The 19,821-nt window shown below is 38.2% G+C and overlaps 1 protein-coding gene across 1 annotated transcript in view; it reads right to left on the reverse strand.

Moving 5' to 3' along the window:
• hcn4 (hyperpolarization activated cyclic nucleotide-gated potassium channel 4) overlaps positions 1–19,821 on the reverse strand; it is a 76,412-nt gene that overhangs the window by 55,059 nt on the left and 1,532 nt on the right. The window contains exon 2 of the mRNA XM_084929728.1: positions 3,294–3,717. Within this exon, the coding sequence (XP_084785854.1) occupies positions 3,294–3,717 (424 nt within the window). The remainder of the gene's footprint in view (positions 1–3,293; positions 3,718–19,821) is intronic.

Consider the following 19,821-nt stretch of genomic DNA (forward strand, 5'->3'; position numbering starts at 1 on the left):
ATGTAACAGCCCACTGTCCGAGCTATTCAAATCAAGGTTAGCTTGTAATACATGTATTCCTGCCTTCATTTTAGGTTCAGAAGCACAGCAGTAGGCATGCATAGAGACACAGGGTGACAAAGGAATCCTCCCCCAGTGATTTATTTGAACTTTTCCTCCCTTTGAAATGGCATCACAGAGGCTCTGCATGATTAATGTCATCACACTTATATACACTGTTCTATCCAGCTGCTCTATCCAGCTAAATATTTGAAAACCAGGAACTTCCCAATTCATGGTGAAAGGTCTGGATATAGATTGATGTGAGCATTTTCAGCGTTTCCAATTGCTACACAGTCAGCTGAACATACCCAACAAGTAACACTCCAGTGGTGAATTTTACAATCTATGCAAATAAGCTAATAGTGTTTATTTGTAATATTGTATTGAATAAAGTTGAATATGAAAAAAAAGATGCACAATAAAACAAAAAGCGATAAACAAAAATAAAAATTATGATCTCAAGATTTTATCTTGGATAAGAAGTTGATTTCTGAAACATTCTTTAATTTACTAGTTAGTTCACTAGTTAGTTGATTATGATTATTATTCTTGTTGTTGTTGTTTATTGGTTTATATTGAAGCCCAAATGCAGATATTTCTTAATGAATTTGAGCTAAACAGAGTACTAGTGGAGTTGGTCCCATACATAGTGTCATGGTCGGACAGTCCTTCCCGGGGAGACCTGCCTGTGTGTGTGTGTGTGTATGTGTGTGCTTCTCTCTCTCTCTCCTCCTCCACCCAGTGGCTGACACACCTGCACCTAATTTGCCACCCAGCTGTCACTGATCATCCTTCGTTGTGGGCTGAGGTATTTAACTGGGTGTCCAGATGGCAGTCGACGCTGGATTGTACTCGAAGCGCGGTAGTGAAGAGTGTTTTGTGACTTGCAGCTTAGCTTTAGCCGGCTAGCTTTCTCACCTGTGGTTTTTGCTCGTTTATAGGAGGAAGAGATACAGAGCTGGAGGTTGGAGAGCAGGAGCCCGTGGATTAAGCTATTGGAGGAGAACACACACTCTGGGACTCACTTTGGAAACTCACCTGCGCACCACTGGGAGTTTGGAGAAGATCACTGTTGGACTTTGCACTTCACTTTATGTTTGAAAACTGTGTTTGGGCACTGTAAATAAACGCACCGTGTACTTTGCATCCTGAGCTCCGCGACTGAGTCCGTACTTTCCCGTTACCCGTGACACATAGAGCACAAGCAGTTGCTGAATGTTTTGATGAATATGAAAATTATAGTAATCACAAGCTACAGTATTTCCTCCAGCTCTAGAAACTTGGAGAAGTGACGCCACAACTTGCCAAGCTGCTCCGATGGCACGCTGTAGCCCTAACTAAAACACTATGCTGGGATTTCCCTTTGATTCAAACTCTTAAAGATAAGATGTTCTTTTATTAACTTTTCTCGAGCAGATTTATTTTAATTATTTTAAAGTTTTGGCATTAATTTTTATGTATATGTAAAAAGAATTTTCACAGTAACTTGCGTACATTGACAATAAATATTATAACTATTGACATTTATTATGGTCAGCTGTTCATGTATATTCATAACGGGCATGGTTGTCGTGGTAACAGCAAAATATTTAAAAGATCCAAAATAAATTCAAACTTGTGATTCTTGTTATTAAAGATACATGCTGTACACTCATTCCATCCTGGATAAAGAATAGTTCAAAGAAACCATTAAACAACTTAATTTAATTAACAACTTAGTTAAATGACCATGACAATGTCATGGTCCCTGTGCCTCCCCGGCCAGCCCAGTGTGGCCACAAGTGTTTGTTGTTTTTCTCTCTCTCTCTCTCTCTCTCTCCTACCTGTCTGCCTGGGCGGAGCTCTGATTGGGCTCCCGCCCTTGGCCCATGCACCTGCAGCTGATCTCGAGTGAATTGCAGTTGATCTCTGGCTCTTCTTAAGGCTGGGGCTCTGAGCTATTCGTCGCTGGAATATTGAGTGACCCTCGTCAGTATTGCCTGGCTTCATTGTGAATTAGTTGTTCCCGTGCTTGCCGCCGACTTACCCTTGTCTATGTTTATAGGTTTATCTGGACCCGCCCGTTTTGATTCCTGGACCCCGTGAGTGTGAGTGGGTTGCTTGTGTGAGGAGTGTTTGGACGAGGAGCGGAGCAAGTGTGAAGATGTGTGTTTCCCCCCTATTGACCCCCGGGACCCTGGTGTTTTCCCCCCCTTCACGTGTACATAGCGCACCGGAGTGATTAATAAAGTGTTGTTGAACCGTGCTACCTCAGTCTGCGCCTGAGTCCGTTCCACCACCGTGACAGACAATGATGCAGATGATGAGTAGATGTAAACTTCTCACAGCAATTGTACTTTTAAAACCTAAAAATAACAAGCTAAATTTAGAGTTTAAATCAGTGAAAATGCCTTATCAACTTTTCTTTACTTTAAATTAAAAAAAAAAAATAATAATAATAATAATTCTGTGATCAAGTGGAAAGTACCTGGACACAAAAGTAATTTCCCCAAACTAAACAAAGAGACACACTTCAGTACTGTGGAGAGAATTTCATTATTTCATTACATATACTGCTTGCATTTAGACGATACATCTGTTAAGTGTTGTTGTTCCTAGAATTTCACGGTCTGACTTGTAGCTGAAATATTCCTTTGCATGGCTAATTCCACAATGATGCAGAGCAGCCGCATAGAGTGTGTTCCTGTTGACTCCATGCTGAGATTCTGATGCTTCACTTTGCACCTTTTACCTATGAGACTAAACAAGAAGATTCATCCAGTGAGAGTAATTGGAACTTTTCTAATTATTACCACAATCATAATCATGCTTGTACTGCAGCACTGCCTCTTTGGACTCTGGGGTTCCACTGCTAGGACAGGCACACAGTGGGAAAATGCTAATCAACATCCTGCCTTCATCAACTTATTGGTGACTGGTACACAGCAAAGAGCCTCTTTTCTCTTTTCAAGGGTGGATGCAATCAGACGCAGCACCCATCTATATTTCTTTCCTGAAAGAAAAGGGGAAGCAAACATCTTTGCAGTGGCTCCCCAGGAAAGAAATAGAATCTGAATTGCAATCGAACTTAGGGAAATGAATCCCTGCCTGTTTAACTATCTTCATGAACTAATATGCTTGTATGATGATCACTGCAAATGATACTGTTTTCTCAATAACAATATAAAGCAGTTCACAAGATACACATTATAAACTAAACTTTCTTCAGACCTGTTCACATACAGTTTAACAGCCTGAAAATGATTTCTTACCTCCTCCCACTGGTGGATGTAGCGAATGAGTCTAGAGAGGCGCAGGAGGCGCAGCAAGCTTAGTATCTTGGTAAAGCGGACAATGCGTAAGGCGCGTGCCGTCTTGTAGAAATCCGAGTCAATGCGCGTCTCCACAATGAGGAAGATGTAGTCTACGGGGATGGAGGATATGAAGTCGACCACAAACCAGCTCCGCAAGTACTTGATCTTGATCTGTTGCGGATCTAAGATGATTTCTGTGTTATCTTCCTTGACGATACCCGTCCTGAAATTAAGAACCAGGTCCATGAGGAAGAAGGTGTCGGAGACAACGTTGAACACAATCCACGGGGGGGTGTGCTCATCCTTGAAAAAGGTGATGCCCACAGGGATGATGATGAGGTTTCCAACCATCAGCAGCAGCATGGTCAAATCCCAGTAAAACCTTGTTGGTGAGAGACATGGAGAAATGCAGAAATATAATGAATAACAAAGTCAGAATATAAAAATATGAGGTACCTTTGTTGTGTTTGTCTTTCACAGAGTGAATGTTCTATAAACTGCACAATTTAACTGCCTCCAAACTAAATAAAAGAAGACAACATTTTGTACATATCAATAGTGTCATTTTCTTTTAACTTATAGTGTGAGTATTAAAGTGGGCTGCTTTTTTATTCTGATTGCTGTGTTATATTCAAGCATCAATGACATATACATATACAGCATAAGGCATAGTCAAATAAAATATGCATGTTTGATGAACTGAGGAGACCAACATTTGTTCTGTGTTAGATAAAACTTTAAGAAAAGGAATGTGTGGCCTCTTTTTCTTCCATCTGGCAGCTCCATATTTCATTCCATATTTATTGTCCAGTGTATCCACTATCAATATATCTCTACGTCTTGGATCTCTTCTATTGTACCAATTTCCCTCTTATTTACAAAATCTCTTGCTTCTACTGACTTTCATTCCTTTCCTCTCCAGAGCATACCTCCACCTCTCCGGGCTCTCTGTTCCACCTGCTTCCTACTCTGACTAAAGATCACAATGTCATCTGCAAACATCATTGTCCATGCAAACTCCTGCCTGACCTCATCAGTCAACCTGTCCATCACCAGTTCAAACAAGAAGGCGATCAGAGTTGATCCCTGACATAATACCACCATGCCTTGAACCCATCTGTTACACCTAGCACATCTCACCATTGTCTTGCTGCCCTGATACCTGTCCTATAACAACCATACATACTTCTCTGTCACTCCCCTTAAACCTCTGCACTTTCTGATTCACTAACTGTTCACAAACAGCCAGCATCTCCTCACCTCTGTTTCCTTAACCTACATGTGAAAGGAAACTGAAAGGTCCACTCCAATCACCATTCTCTCTCCCCTTGGAACACTCAACAGCTTCATCCAACTTACTTATTAGAATTCCTCTTTCTGATATTAAACCTGTGGGGCATACACACTGACAGCATTTAACATCACCCAGTTTCCTTTACCTGTCAGAGTCCCTGCCTTTCCTTCTCTCTCATCACTGACCTATTTTAAGCTTTTATTACTATGTATGTAGTGTTTGGCAAGCTTACATGAACATGGTGTAATAATGGTTTAATAAACTCTGCACTTATGAACGTAGCCAATATGTATCCATGACAAAAAGGGGGCCTGATATGAAAACATGTGTGTAGGCATGCCTCTAAATCACACCTCAAAGGTCAGCGGAGGTTAACTGTTAATTAAAAACTGTACTGTGACCTCGTCAGTCTTCCAAACCAGAGAGTTTGGATATAAATTGCACACTCTGCTGGCTCAGTAATTGAATCATTGTGCATTGATGCAGTGATTGGTGAGTTTACCCACCCACTTCTAACTGGGCCATAAAAATTTGTCTTTGGACAAAACTTACATCAAGAGCAAGGCTATAAAAATGAAGAAGAATGGATGCTACATATATAAACAAGATAGGATAGAGATTTTTACTGAAAGCTCGCTAAATTACAACAATAAATTACTGCTGTTTGACTTCTTTGTTGGAGCTAAAATCGGTAGATTTCATGATTTATTCTCAGTATGTTTCAGTAAATATATCCAGTGTTTACAGTGAATTGCTGCTCCACAGAATCACACAGTCACATCCAAAAACATCCCTGGTCCAAATTATATTAAGTTAGATATACCAATATCAAACTTCTGGCTTCATAGAGCAAACACATAAAAAACAAAACGAAAATGTAAGATTTGTCCTGTTATTTGTTTCTGTATTTCTTTTGATAAACAGTTACAACTAAAACAACAATTTCTCTAAGAAATATGAGACATATGTGTGATTAAGCACACATTACCATTACACACCTGTAATATATTCACTGATCTTTCACATTGCAGCAGTTTGAGTCCTTTTAACTGTACACAAGACAAAAAACCTTTATTGATGCAGGAGAAAAGCAAACATTGGAAATCACTGCTGTTTGCAATATAGTATCCCTATTTCTGGTTCTCATTGTTATGTCTGAGCACACAATCTCTGATGCACACATCTATGGATAGAATTTACATCAGTCTGGATGAAAATGTTAAAATGTTTCTTCAAAAATAGCACAAGCAGTTATGAGGTTTGTAATGTGTTTAGACAGTTCTACGGCATGCAGATATGTACACTACATCTCAGTTTTATGTGTATTGCGCACACAGACACATTCACTGAGGAAACAGTGACAGTAATTGGAATTCTTCAAAGTAAAAGGGTATCTACTTTTCCAGATTGTTGTCAAGTGGAGTTATATTTAGACCGACCCTGCCACCACTGTGTGCTCACATTAAGACTGAAACCCAGAAGGACAAGTAAAACTTTGAAGGAAGAAATGCAAACATTGGTAAGGGCATTTGTGCTTCATACTGCCATGTTTCCCCAATATCAAACAATTTAAATATTATTTACATGAAATAAAGTTTTCCCTAGAATACCTATGTCTTACAGTATTTGTAACCTTCATTTTACTACTTATATTAGTCATGAATGTGCAGCAAGACACACAAAGTTTTCTTAAAATTCAAGATTGAGTTCATTTCCTCGACAAAGGCAAGACTGTTTTTATTATAACTGATCAAACATTGTAATTTTGAGGAAAAAATAAAAATCAATGAATGAAAGCTTAAGGGAAATGTTTTTTCTTTTTTCCATGTTTGTAAAACATGCATGGAAACTGGTTTTCATGCCATAATAACAACATTTACGACAACTTTTCCTGACATGAATTAGTCCCATCTAACAAATAAATTCAGTGAACACCTCTATTTAAAATGTTTAAGGCCTAGGACTAAGATTAGTCCATGTCTGGGAAACTGAGCCTAAAGGTCTATAGCCATACTAATAAGTCTGTGAAGCTGGATTCAGCCAGAGTGGTGCTTTGCCTGTACAATGTCAATAATAATATGCTTAAGCAGATTTAAGAGCAAATATTGCTGCACAATAAATAAATCTAAATATGAGGCAAATGGACCATGGACTTTGGACTTTGGACAATGGACTTTGACCAGACAAAGCAGGCGCTTTGTAAATGCACTCAGAATTTTAACTGGGTATCTTTTAGCTACAGAGAAAAGGAGAAAGAAAGCTATAGAGATATAGACTTGACAATTGTCCAAGTGCTGCTGACACCTGTTTGATCAAACCTCACTTATCACTATTGACACAATCATTGATTAAAGAAAATACAAATAAAAAGCAAATCTTGACTCTGATAATTATTGATTTTGGCCCAATACAATATTTAAGGATAAGCAGTTACTTTTAAAGTGCAGTGTAAAAATCTCCATGATCTCAATGTGTCTCTATCAATAGACTGTGTTTATGTGCATGTTTGTTCATGCATGCATGAATAAATGCTCATGATTTCTCTTTTTCAGTCTTGTAGCTGCCTTCTAATGGAGGTCAGGCCACCTAAACATAGCAGGGATCCATTTACTGTCTTTTATTATGCACTAGAACCCTGACATAGGAGACATTGTTCTATAAATATAGCGGGTGAGCCTGGGATGTTAGACGGACATTTCAAAGGCATTAAACAATCCCATATCTATATGTGCACAGAAAATCAGAATTTTCACTTGTGTGATGGGATACCACCTGTTTTAAAATAAAAGCAAAAGGAAGTCAGCTAGTATTGCTAGGTTAGCAGTGCTTTTATTTTGTTACATGATTGTTAAGGTGCTCCCGATTGATGCTGCGGTTATTATGGACACGTAAGCACAAATAAAAATGCAAAACTAGCAAGGTGTGAAATCCATTCTAAATGTCAAAAAATTAAAAGTTTTATTCAGTAAAGAAATACTACTTCTATGTCTGGATCTGAGTCCATTGCATCAGTTCTACATGAATCAGTCTTTTGTAAAACACAAAGAATAAAACAGTGACAAAGTGCTTTACAAGTTTATAGCAAATTATGGAAAAATGTGGCCAGAGATCACATTTTATGAGCAAAGTATCAGAGATTGCATGACAAAAAATGTAAATAACGGGAAGGCAGGTCTGATGGGTGTGTGTAAAACATATATGTATATTTTTTATTAATTAGTCTAGAAAAACATTTTTTAAAAAACTAAAAAATATAGCAGTGTGATAGCTCACACCTAGCTTGTTATGATGCTCAGAGTTCACTGTACCGATGAAGGGAGCCCTGACATTTTGCTGTCTGCAGGGACAGAGTCACAGACCACTATGCTCTCGGTGGGGTGACCAGGGACAGCAGGAACATGTTGTCACCCTTAGAGTGCATCTGACTACACGATAAGCCTTTCTCATTCTCCTCACCCTGCCAGCCAGGCTACCTGAAAGGGACTATGAGAGCCACCACAAACAGCCTTACAGTACACACGCTTACCTTTCAGAGTAGCTTATATCTAAATTGAGGAGGCACAAGGCTAGGATACAAAAATGGAGTATATACAGTATGGGACTGAATATACAGGGAGCAAATGTTCATAATTTTGTATGAGTGCACGTCTGCGCACCTGTTTACATTTTGATTGTAGAAATATCTATCTGCTGGCTACCATGCTGAGAAAATGATGGATCCCATACAATCAGATTGACTGTCGTGTCAGAATCGGAAGGCTTTTCATCCCCAGCTCCTCCAGTGAGAGTGAGTGTGATAGATAAAGGCTCTACAGTTTGTGAATGTGAATGTGGCTTGTGCTGTAAAGCACTTTGAGTGGTCACTAAAGACAAGACAAGTGCTGGAAAAGGAACTAGCTTTAAATGTCAGTCCCTATATCCAATCTGATTACTGCAAAGCTATACACTCTTTCAATACAAACTTCAGGTGTGTAAGACAACATGAAGATTTTTCTTCCATGTGGAAATGTCAGTTTGTATGTTTTCATATACAGTATGAGTTATTTCACTGAAGCTGTTAATCTGTCATTAGCTAAGCAGTTTAAACCCACTAATCCCACAGTATATATATTAAAACTGGTTGGTTGACCCATATAACCATTAAGATTACTTGGCTAAGGTGAGAGATTATCACTGTGTTGGTGAGAAGCGTTGAATGTATGTAAGAAGGAGAGTTTAATCACGGTGTTCATCATCTAATCCTCACCACTTAACCACCAAACCACCCACTCTAACCTATTTTTCTGACTGTAAAAATTGTCCTTCTGGAGGTCATGAAAAACACTATTATTTAAATGACCATGAGTCTGAACATTCATTACTGCCATGATTTTGTTGAGGGAAAGCTTTTTTCTGTAGAGTTAGTCTGAAACAAGACTTGCTATCTAAAAACCTTTTCTCGATTTCTACAGACTAGACATTGGAGCACTTATTTTTCTATCCACTTACTTAATGTTTAATTTATAATTTTGTAGGGCACATACCAAAATAAATTGTGTTTGTGCTACAGTGTCGTCTGATAAAGGAAGCATTTGAGGTGTAGTGTGAAGGATTTAATTACAGATTGTAACACACTGAAAGTCTTTCATTCACTTCTCCCTTTTCCAGAAATACAGAAAAATGACTGTCGCTTAAACATGAAAAAAGCCTTTGTGGACCAATATTTGATATGGCAGTTCTGAGTAACTGTAGAAACTTGGGACCTTAGTTATAGAAAACTCTTCAAATAAATTTCTGGAAATAGATCACCCTAAATCCTACGGTCCTTAATGTGTTTTAATCTTGGTAAATGTAAACATAATGCAGTGTACTATGACTGTTTTTTTTTTCTTTTTTTGAAAATAATGAAAAACAATATATATATTTCTCTCCTGAACAAAAGAAATGCAGGTGTTTCATAGCAGGGGAGCTGTATTTTAGGTGTGATTAAATGTCATAGGACCAACTTAACAGAACAGTTATATATTAAACTTAAATTCACATGATAACTGACAGAGCAACAGCTTCTCTTAGTCCACTGCCAGTTGTGAATTAGTGAACACGGAGTGTGAATGGAAATTAAGCATGAAAAGCTCTTGTGAAACAGAAAAAAATCATAAGCTATGCTTAGCCAAAGGGAAATGCAATCTATGGTAAAGCCTTTCACAAATAACAGGAGAACAACATCAGCAACAAAAAAGGCCTGTTTACTGCCCATAAAGGCATAGTCCACTGGTCTTAAACAAGCCAGTTGGCAAACACAGCAAGATTTAAGTGTTTAGGAGAAAAAAAAATCAGGTTAAAAGGGTTAAACCTATTTTTTGTTGTCACCCGCTCCAATGAACTGTCATAACGGTGCTGTCTTTGCTAAGCACAGCCAGTAGGCATACTGCAAGCACATCATTGACACTGGGGCTGTGCAGTTAAAAGAGGCTATATTTAGGTGAGGCATGCAGTTTTATCAAACCTAGGCTAAGAAGATTCCATCAGAGGTAGAAGCAAATCTCCCCAAACTTAGACTAAGAGAAAACAGGGATTTACTAAATGCCTACAAACGGTAGAGGAGAAGCAAAATCAACTGAAAGGGGTCAGCATTACGCCACTAAAAGAGATCCATAAATAAGATTGCTAGTAGTGTTTCTGGTGGGACATCAAGCTAAGGGTACAGGGTGTGATTTTTTCATTCAGCTCTAAAACTATCTGGGACTGTTACTGAACACACATAAGAAAGATTATGCTTTAGACAATGTCATAACTGCTGCAGTAAACAACTCTTAAAAGAGAAGAACTATAGCCCTTTACGAGTAGACACAGGCAAATGTAACCTCGACTTCCCAAATTCTAATCAATGGAATATAGCCTGCTCTCAGAAATTGATAAACACTTTCAATAGCACTTCACAACACATTTATTAGCTTTATATGAGGAAACGCACCCTGTATTGATCAACATTACCAGCAATCATCAGCTCCCAAACTCAAAAGTGCAGACTTTTTCATTTATAGGTCAAACTCTGTTTAGGTATGTTGAGATATTTCATTTGCTCAGTTTATTATCTTAAAGTATACAATGCATTAGTTGGGAGATAATTAAAAGAGGCACTATAATAATGTAGGTTACCTCAGTCAAAAACGTCATATATATCGATCATTCTCTGTAAATGGCTCAAAGGGAATTTAAACACTTCAGTAATGCAATAATTCCTGTTTCGTTTCACTTCTTCTCCATTCAAATTCCATGACAGAGTACATGCAGGGATTCAAAAGCCCCTAACCTGGCTAAGCATCTTAGGGAAACTTTCTAAATGCTGCAGTGTCAGTTCCAGACATTTAAGAATATGCCCCAGAGCCACTCACTGAGATATGTCCAGCCTAAATTTGCTGTGATGTTTCAATAGCTCTAAAGTATACTCTTGAAAGCTCTGACTAAATCATAGAATCACCAGACCCACTTTGCAAACTGACCAGATATAATCAGATAGCCCACTGAGAAAAATGCTCAGTCAAGATATTTCATACATCTGCTCTGATTTAGCCAAGTCTGTCTTTTATACTATCTTTCGGTGTCACTGGGATCAGAGTCTTCCCAAGCTCAAAAACTGCAACCTGTTCTCTGAAAGAAGAAGAACTATACATGGGTGGTCTAAAGTCAACAAAAAAGTAGACCTTCAATGGGAGAAAATGGAGAGACGGTGAGTGACAGGGCTGTAAAAGGCAAAGAGAGGACAGAGAGCACTCTATAAGTATGAGCTGTGTCATGAGCATGCATTTATCCTACTAGCATGTGCCACTATCTGCTTTGTAGACTGTCATCCTGCCACTAATTGCGTCTGTGTTTTATCATGATGCCTTGTTATCTCCCATAGGGTCCTTAATGTCATGTCAAAGGAGTCTCCTGACAGCCAGACACAGAGTAAACATCGGCCAGTGTCCCCTTAAATGAATTCAAAACCTCTTTTCACTACAAGCAAGAACCTAACATCAATAAAGAAGTGGGACTTGGAGAGAGATGGAGCAATGGGTTTTCTCTCACCACAGAAGAGATGCTACGATAATCGAGTGACTATAATACCTGTAACTGGTCACTGTGTACACCATCACTTCATGACCTTACTGCAGGATTGCACCAGTGCTGGGCCAAAGTTTTCATCACTTTGCAAGCTGCTACTCAAACATGGCGTAAGAAAAACTCGCACAAAAAACCAAAACAAAAAAAATTAGTATCTAACTCCATTCTGACGTCAAAGGGTGAGAGGATAGGAGCATGAAAAACAAAAAAAACCCCAAAAAAACACAGTAGAGATAAGATGTAAAAACAGTGACAGAAAATAAGCAGTTGGACAACCAACAAGATAAATTAACCAGGGAATGCAGCAGTTTTAGGAAACATCCAAGTCTTCAGGACATAATATAGATGCAAATTGATCACCTTATCTTTATTTTTTAAAGCCGTTGTTTCTGGAAACATAAAAAGTAGAGGTAAATAAGACCAAAGTCAATAAAGCTTTAAAGCTGTTGGAAACTCCTCAGCATGAAATGAAACTAAATCTCAGAGGCTACATTGTATCTGATTTTCACTGGTTTGCGTGAGTAAGCAAAGGCTTATGTGCAGGATTTATCCTTTTTTGTTGTTGTTTTTTTCTTAGCTCTGTAATTTCTAGATGCCAAACATGGTCAGGACTTAGCTTTATACCTGCTAACTTTGCTGGAGCCTCTGTGCGATTGAAAACTGAGTAACTTGTTATGGCCAAAACTGGTGTGGAGAAAAAGGGGATGTGATATCTGCTGTGAGATGGTGCAGATAAATCACCCTATAGCAGAGCGGAGTGAGCAATCTGTCTCTCACCACTGCCTGTCTCATAATCCAGCCATTTGTCAAAGTCTTTGAGACACCCAGCATGTGGCAGGGCCAGGCCAAGCACATTGATCCAGGTAAGTATTTCCTCTCTACTGTTTCATAAGCACTTTAGCCTTCTATACATTTGTGAAGCTTCAACTATATAGTGGTAACTTGAAGTGAATGAGTTATGTTAGCAATGGGATAATGTCAATCGCAGGTGATCTCGATATTTGATCTTGTAAGACACAAACCCTCATCTACTGTGACATAAAACGTATTGAATGTCCCTATAATATGTTGTATTATGGTATAACTGTCACCTTTACATGGTCATTCTCCTGATCCACCTAAACCTACTGTTTTATTTTGCATATTCTGCTAATTAAGTCTGAAGTTAACAGAATTTATCTGTGTAGTTGGTTCTCTAATGACGAGCATCTCTGATTAAATTATTAATCATTATTTTTATTGCGTCCATCCCCCAGAGTACTGCATTGATGACTGTTTCAATTCAATTTCAGAAAGATGGCGAGGGGTGGATCCACCTGGGATGCAGGCAGGGCTTAAAAGGTCAATCTGTATGTACTACAAATAACAGAATCTCTGTGAGGAGAAATGAGAGGGTTGGTGCTTCAACATGAATACACTGTTCATGTTTTAGTTGCCATTATATGTAAAATGATAAATAAAGTCTTTGGGTAATTTCAGGGATAAAATAAAACACCAGGAAGTCATTGAGCTTGGGGTACAAAAGGATGGCTTTCTTTTCCCCTTGAAACCTCATTGCATTGTAAAATTAATGAATCCAAAACACATGGCACTTAAATAGAAAAGCACAGACTAAGAAATGCAGTTGCAAACAGTATTTTACTCAGGTCTCTATAAAAAGTGTCCCTGAATGCTCAATAGGAGACATCAGAGAGAATTGATAGCCTACAGGAAGTGTTTAAATCCAAGAAGTCTTAATTAGCAATTCCAAACATGCTGACATTTCCCATAAAATACACTGTGCTGTGTCTGCTTGATTGCTAGAAACCAAGTGATTTCTTGTTTTTAGAGTTTTCATTTTTCAAGGCTGTGTCACTGCATTACCTATAATCAAAGTAAAGAATGCCCTGTTGGGTTTCCTTTGAAGATTACACCTACAGTACCTAATGTGTTTTTTTGGTTACTGCTTTTTTGAACAGCACTGATTGCATCATGAGCACAACTGTTTGAATAATAACTGTCAATCTGCCATGTTCAAAACAAAGAATGACAAAAAATAATGAAGACTATAGTAAACTGTCACTGTAAATCATCAGAGTTACTATCACTTCCTAAATATTGACTTTCACCCCTTGAACATAATTCATACATTACATAGAAGGTAGGCATTTGGAAAGCTTGGGTAAAACACCCATTTAAGAACATATTCTCTCTATGGTGAAAAGCAAAAATGTTTTACATTCACCTGACACTTTATTAGGTTTTTATTTGTTACCCCTTGCTAGCACTAGGTTGAACTCTTCTTTGCCTTTAGAACTTCCTCAATTCGTCAAATATTCCTCGGAGATTTTGGTCCATCTTGATATCATAGCATCATCCAGTTGCTCCAGATTTGTTGGCATCCATCATGCCAATCTCCTGTTTGACTACATCCCAAAGGTGCTCTATTGTATTGAGAATTGGTGACTGTGAAGGCATTCTGAGTTAAGTGAACTCACTGTCATACTCAAGATGCTAGGTGGAGATTATTTGAACTTTGTGATCTGATGAATTATCCTGCTGGAAGCAGTGTTCAGATGGATACACCGTGTTCACAAAAGGATGGACATGGTCAACAACAACAACACTCAGATAGGCTGTGTGGTCAAGTGTTAAAGGGACCCAAAGTGTTCCAAGAAAATATCCCCCACAGTATTACACCACCACCACTTGCTAATACATAGCAAGATGTAGCCTCGCTTTCATGTTATTTATGCCAATTTTTGATTTTACCATCTAAATGTTGCAGCAGAAATCAAGACTCATCAGACCAGGTGCAAATTGGAGCCTTGGCTTCCTGTTTTTAGCAGAGAGGCGTGTCACCCAGTGTGGTCTTCTGCTGGTATAGCCCACTTGCTTCAAGATTCAACGTGTTGTGCATTCAGAGAAGCTCTTATATAGAAGCTCTTATGAATATAGCATATGATTATTTGAGTCACTTTTGCTGTCTTATCAGCTCAAAGCAGTGTGGCCATTTTCCTCTGACATGCCACACACTGGATAATTTCTCTTTTTCAGACCATTCTCTGTAAACCCTAGAGATGGTTATGTAGGAAAATCCCAGTAGATCTGCAGTTTCTGAAGTACTCAGACCAGCCCATCTGGCACAAAGAACCATGCTTTGTTCACAGTCACTTAAATCACCTTCCTTTCCCATTTTGACGCTTACTTTGAACTTCAGCAAAATGCACTTATAGGTCAGTGACACTACATATGTTTATTATTTTCCAAACATTTCTATTAACAACCAGTAGAATAGGTGTGCTTAATATGGCGGTCGGGGACTGTATTTACCTCTGGTCAGTAGGACAACAATCACAATTGTCAAGTCAAGAAAAACAACACTGAAATGTTAAAAGAGAAAAGTGTGCCTTGGCCGGCTAGATTTGTGCATCCACCTGGAGAGATTATAAACTGATGTTGCATTGCAAAGAATGGTGAACCAGGAAGGGCCCACGTCAAGCATACCAGCTGGGTCACATGTGGTACTAAGCAAATACTATTTCCAACAGGCTTTCCCATTTTCAAAATGCATGTGATGTCCAGACAATCGATATAATCTCACCTCAACAACAATACCATCACTTTGCCAAGGTTAAACTCTGACTAATACATAAAGCTGAATTAAATGCCATATCAGGTGCAGAAAAAATGCAATGCGAAAAAAAGGGCCATTCTTCCACAGTTGTGGTCATGTGTCCTGATTAAACACTCCCACACAAGTGTGCCTGGCGAGGTCATGCAGCACCGTTCAATCATTCTGCCACTATGACAGGCAACCTTCCACCCACCGGCCACGCACATCCTCCCTGGGCTCCCTCCATTAAATAAATTGTGCTGTAATAATCTCTTGCCTCCCAATATTGGTGGCTGAGCACAGAAGCCTATTTTGATTACCCCACTTTCAGGCCAAGCCAGAACCATCTGTAATCCCCATGTTTTACCATCACTACATTAAAGAAGGAATTATTTAATGGAGACTGAAAGAGAAATGGTGTCATTATCCTATGCTTTCTGAAGCAGACATTTCCCCCACCTTTCTATGTAGATTACCACTATAACAAAATAAGAAATGGTTGGTGACATATCATGCTTACACTTTGCTCTCTGAATGTCAAAAACATATTAAACTGGGCTACAAAAATGCAGGCTTTAGGCAACTGGCACCCAGAGTGTGACTCCCGCTCACCACAAGGAGGAAAGTCATCATTGTTCCAATCATGTACTGTATGTTGCTCCATCTCATTTTTCAATACATCCAATGATGGAAAGCTGAAGGTCCCACGAGACCCAAACAAATCAATGGCAAAATGTAGTCTCAAATTAACTGTAGTGAACCTGACTGAAATAGAGAATGCTGTTATTCAATCAGATCCCTTACGCTCAACACACAAACATAGTACACACAGAAATGCATGTGAGCACTCAGACTGGTACACTAAGCATGCTGTATCCTCAACAGAAAGCCAGCAGCTGTTAGTGGCTGCTAGTGCTTGATAAGGCTGCTAATTCTTGATAAGACCTGTAAAGCTAAACTGCACAACTTTTAAAAATATCTCTGAATTCATGAAGTGAACAGTGATAAAAATACTTATTCCATTGATATCTTGCAAAGTGTAAAGACAGTTTCTGTAGAGGCAGCACAGCTACCAGCTTTACTCATATCAAGTACACTGAGTTCTTAGTTGCCAGTTTAACTGTAGCTATGATGATAATATGAGAAGTTTTCTACTGTCATCAGTTTGAGGTATTGGGTGGCAATAAATTCTCACTCAAGCATTGAATCCAAAACCAGTTAACAAATAGCAAATGGTAAGATACAGCAAATGCCTTCAGCAACAACGAGTATAATTTTATCTAGTCTGTAAATTGCCTAAAAGTTGACTCCCTTTACCTTTATTTCTGCATTAATATGCACGGTGGTTACTCTCTCTTATATGTTCTTTGCAAAAGAATATCAGAAGCAAAGTTGTAAAACATGTCAGTTCAGATTTATTATTCCTGCTGTCTACAACACAACTGAATGTACATGAGGAATAAAAGGCTGTTGTAAAAGTGGACCTTGCAGAAGAGATTTGCCTTACTGTTCCAAAGGGATTTAACTGATTGACAGAAACTGCAGGACAGCCGACCTGATTCTGAGAATGCGATGGCGGTAAAGTTCCAAAGCTTAATAATAATAATAGAAATAAAGTTTGAATGCATGACATCTTCTTTTCGATTTCTCCAGGGAATTGTAGAAGACTTTCCAACAGATGTGTCCTCTGGGCCCTGAATTGCTAGATAATTAAAAGGCTCTTCTTGATCAGAAGGTTGCATACTAATATTGCACCTCATCAGTTGTGTAGAAGTCTCCACAATGCTGTTCCATTGACAGACTCTTTTCAAAAGGCTCTATGCAAACAGGTAAGAAAATAATAATCATCTGGTTTCCATCATAAGAAGAAGACAGAAGAGCCATTCTGTGAGAGGGGTGTCATTCTGTCAGTCAAGCACCAAAATATCCTGTCTATAATATTCTATTACTTTTATTGCTCTTTATTTCAAGGACATGCTGTATTGATAGGTGTCAGCTCTATCGCTTTTTCATGATTGAGACAAGAAAAAAACTTGCAGAAAGGATATCTAAAAAAAAATCCAGTCTGAACCGGAACATAAAAGGCAATAATCTCAGCACCAATCGCATGTATTGTTCAAATACCCTATAAAACTCCCACATATATTTTACAGCCATCACAACATTAATATTTTTCCTTATACAAAAGGTACATTGATAAACCGGTCTTATTTTTTTCCGTCACCCTCTGGCAAACTGACTGCATCTGCCCACTGTGAGTTGCTTGCTCAGAATCGAAGGAGGCTGTTCAGCTTTGGATCTGGAAATTAGGCTGTAGATTGGATTATGATGCCATTTTTAATCTGCCTTTTTCCCTTGCAAGATATTGCTCCTCCCCTGCTTCTTAGTGTTATACAAAACTTGACAAGAGGAGATTTTGCTGAATTCCGCTACAGTGATGACCGTGATTCCTTGTGACACTCTAATTTGAGCTTATACAGCCAAAGCTTTGATGCAGACATGGGAATAAAACTTTTAGTCACAGAGACCCTTCTCCTCTCCAGGCCCATTAAAAGGTCCCAGATATCTCCTTGTGTACTTTAATTACAGTCATCTTGCACTGTCCTTTTTCCTGATTTTGAGGTTGTAGGCATTCATGTGTCTTCTTTCAGCTTCACTTTGTCAAAAATTAAATACTAGCTCTGACTCAGTGGCAACAGACTTTCTGGCCTAATGTGCTATGTTTTCCCATATTGCTTCCAAATTGGTCTGAAATGCTTTTTGAGAAATGTGACTACTGGTTTAAAAAAACAAAACAAAAGGTTCTCTTGATATTGACTCCATTAAATAATTTAGCAAAATGAAATGAAAGAAATGAAATGTGTCCTTTGTCTTTTTCATGTTAGTCACAGCAAATATGCAACACTCCATGCAGAGTTAAATAAAGCATAGACTTAGCTTTTCCCTGTCCTGATTGCGTGCCACATCTGTGGTTTTAATTGTACAGTTGAGTGATTGCAAAATCATAGTGCTGAGTGCTCGTAGCACAAGCAAATGGTTCTCAGATCACCAAAATGTTTAATTATGATAATATACAGTATCCATCATCATACCCCAAACAAGTGGGTGGCGACCTCTTTTTTTTTTTTTTAAATTACTTCTCTCTCAGTGCATCTGTTTATTTTGACAGATCTCAGTGACAGAGTCAAACAAGTACTTGTTTTATAAGTACTTGTAATCTTGTTTTAGGATCTTGCTCAAAGACACTTCAGAACCAGTGGCTGGTGCCAAATCTCTGACCTTTCAGTATCAGGACAGTCTCCCCAAGCACTAAATCACCCTTCACCTGACATTTAACATGGTGAGTAAGAGAGCAGAGGGGTCAGAGAAAACACAACCAGCTGGGAGGAGCATAACAAAAATGGCAAACTGTCTAATACATATCTCACATCATCCTGATGGCATGTCCTAAGTGTGTTTGGATTTACACAAAGTCATCAAGAGTGTAGAGTATACCTGCAAACATATATATATATATATATATATATATATATTTATATATATATATATATATATATATATATATATATATATATATTTATATATATATATATATATATATATATATATATATATATATATATATATATATATATACACGTGTGTGTGCCTGCACACATGTGAGCGCACGTGTGTGACTGAACACATTACCAAGCCCACCCAATATTCACATACACACCTGTACACTACAGTATCATTTAGTATACATGAATGTAGTTTGGTTTAAAAGGCTATTGAAGCCAGTCTTACTTGTTAGTTAACAGCCTCTATGTAGCCATAAATCAGAGATACTTGGCTAATAAAAAAAATGAAGGGCAATAAAACCACAGAGTAAACTGCAGGCCTAAAAGAGAGTGCTGTCTCCCTCCATTCATGTTTGCTGTCACTGAAGGAGGAATCAAACATGATCATTTCTAAACCACTCTTGAAATATGATTTACATTAACTGTAAATAAAATAAAATAACCCTATTTTTAAATTAAAGTACAAAGAAAAGTGCATTACAATAATTTAGAAATTATTTAAATGAAGACCTAATCATGAATTTTAAGCAAAAATGTCCTCCACGCTGAGATTTTCTTTAACTGCTGAAGAAACCTCCAAAAAGAATGAATATTTCATACTATATAGAATTTATTATATAAGAAGGGTTTAATCCTAATTGGGACTGGGTTGTGTCATGTGATGGGTTTTTCTGTAACAACTAAATGTGTCGGCAGGCCTCCGTAGCAATATATATCGATACACTAAAACTAATGAATGCGAAAAAAAAATCTGAATTACTCTGTGAAATTGGTTCATTCTAAGAATTCTATTTTTTAAAAGTGAATGTTTTGGACTGGAGATACAGTCTTTAAATGTGAAAGAGTAAGGTGGAAAGGTGGTTAGTAGAAAATTTAGCAAAAAGGAAAAAAATGGGCTTCTGAGCTGAGGAATGCCCCAGTAAATGAGACATACCATGAAAAACATCT

The sequence above is a fragment of the Perissodus microlepis genome, chromosome 1, assembly GCF_051167445.1.
Source record: "Perissodus microlepis isolate ML-2025 ecotype Zambia chromosome 1, ASM5116744v1, whole genome shotgun sequence".
NCBI lineage: Eukaryota > Metazoa > Chordata > Actinopteri > Cichliformes > Cichlidae > Perissodus > Perissodus microlepis.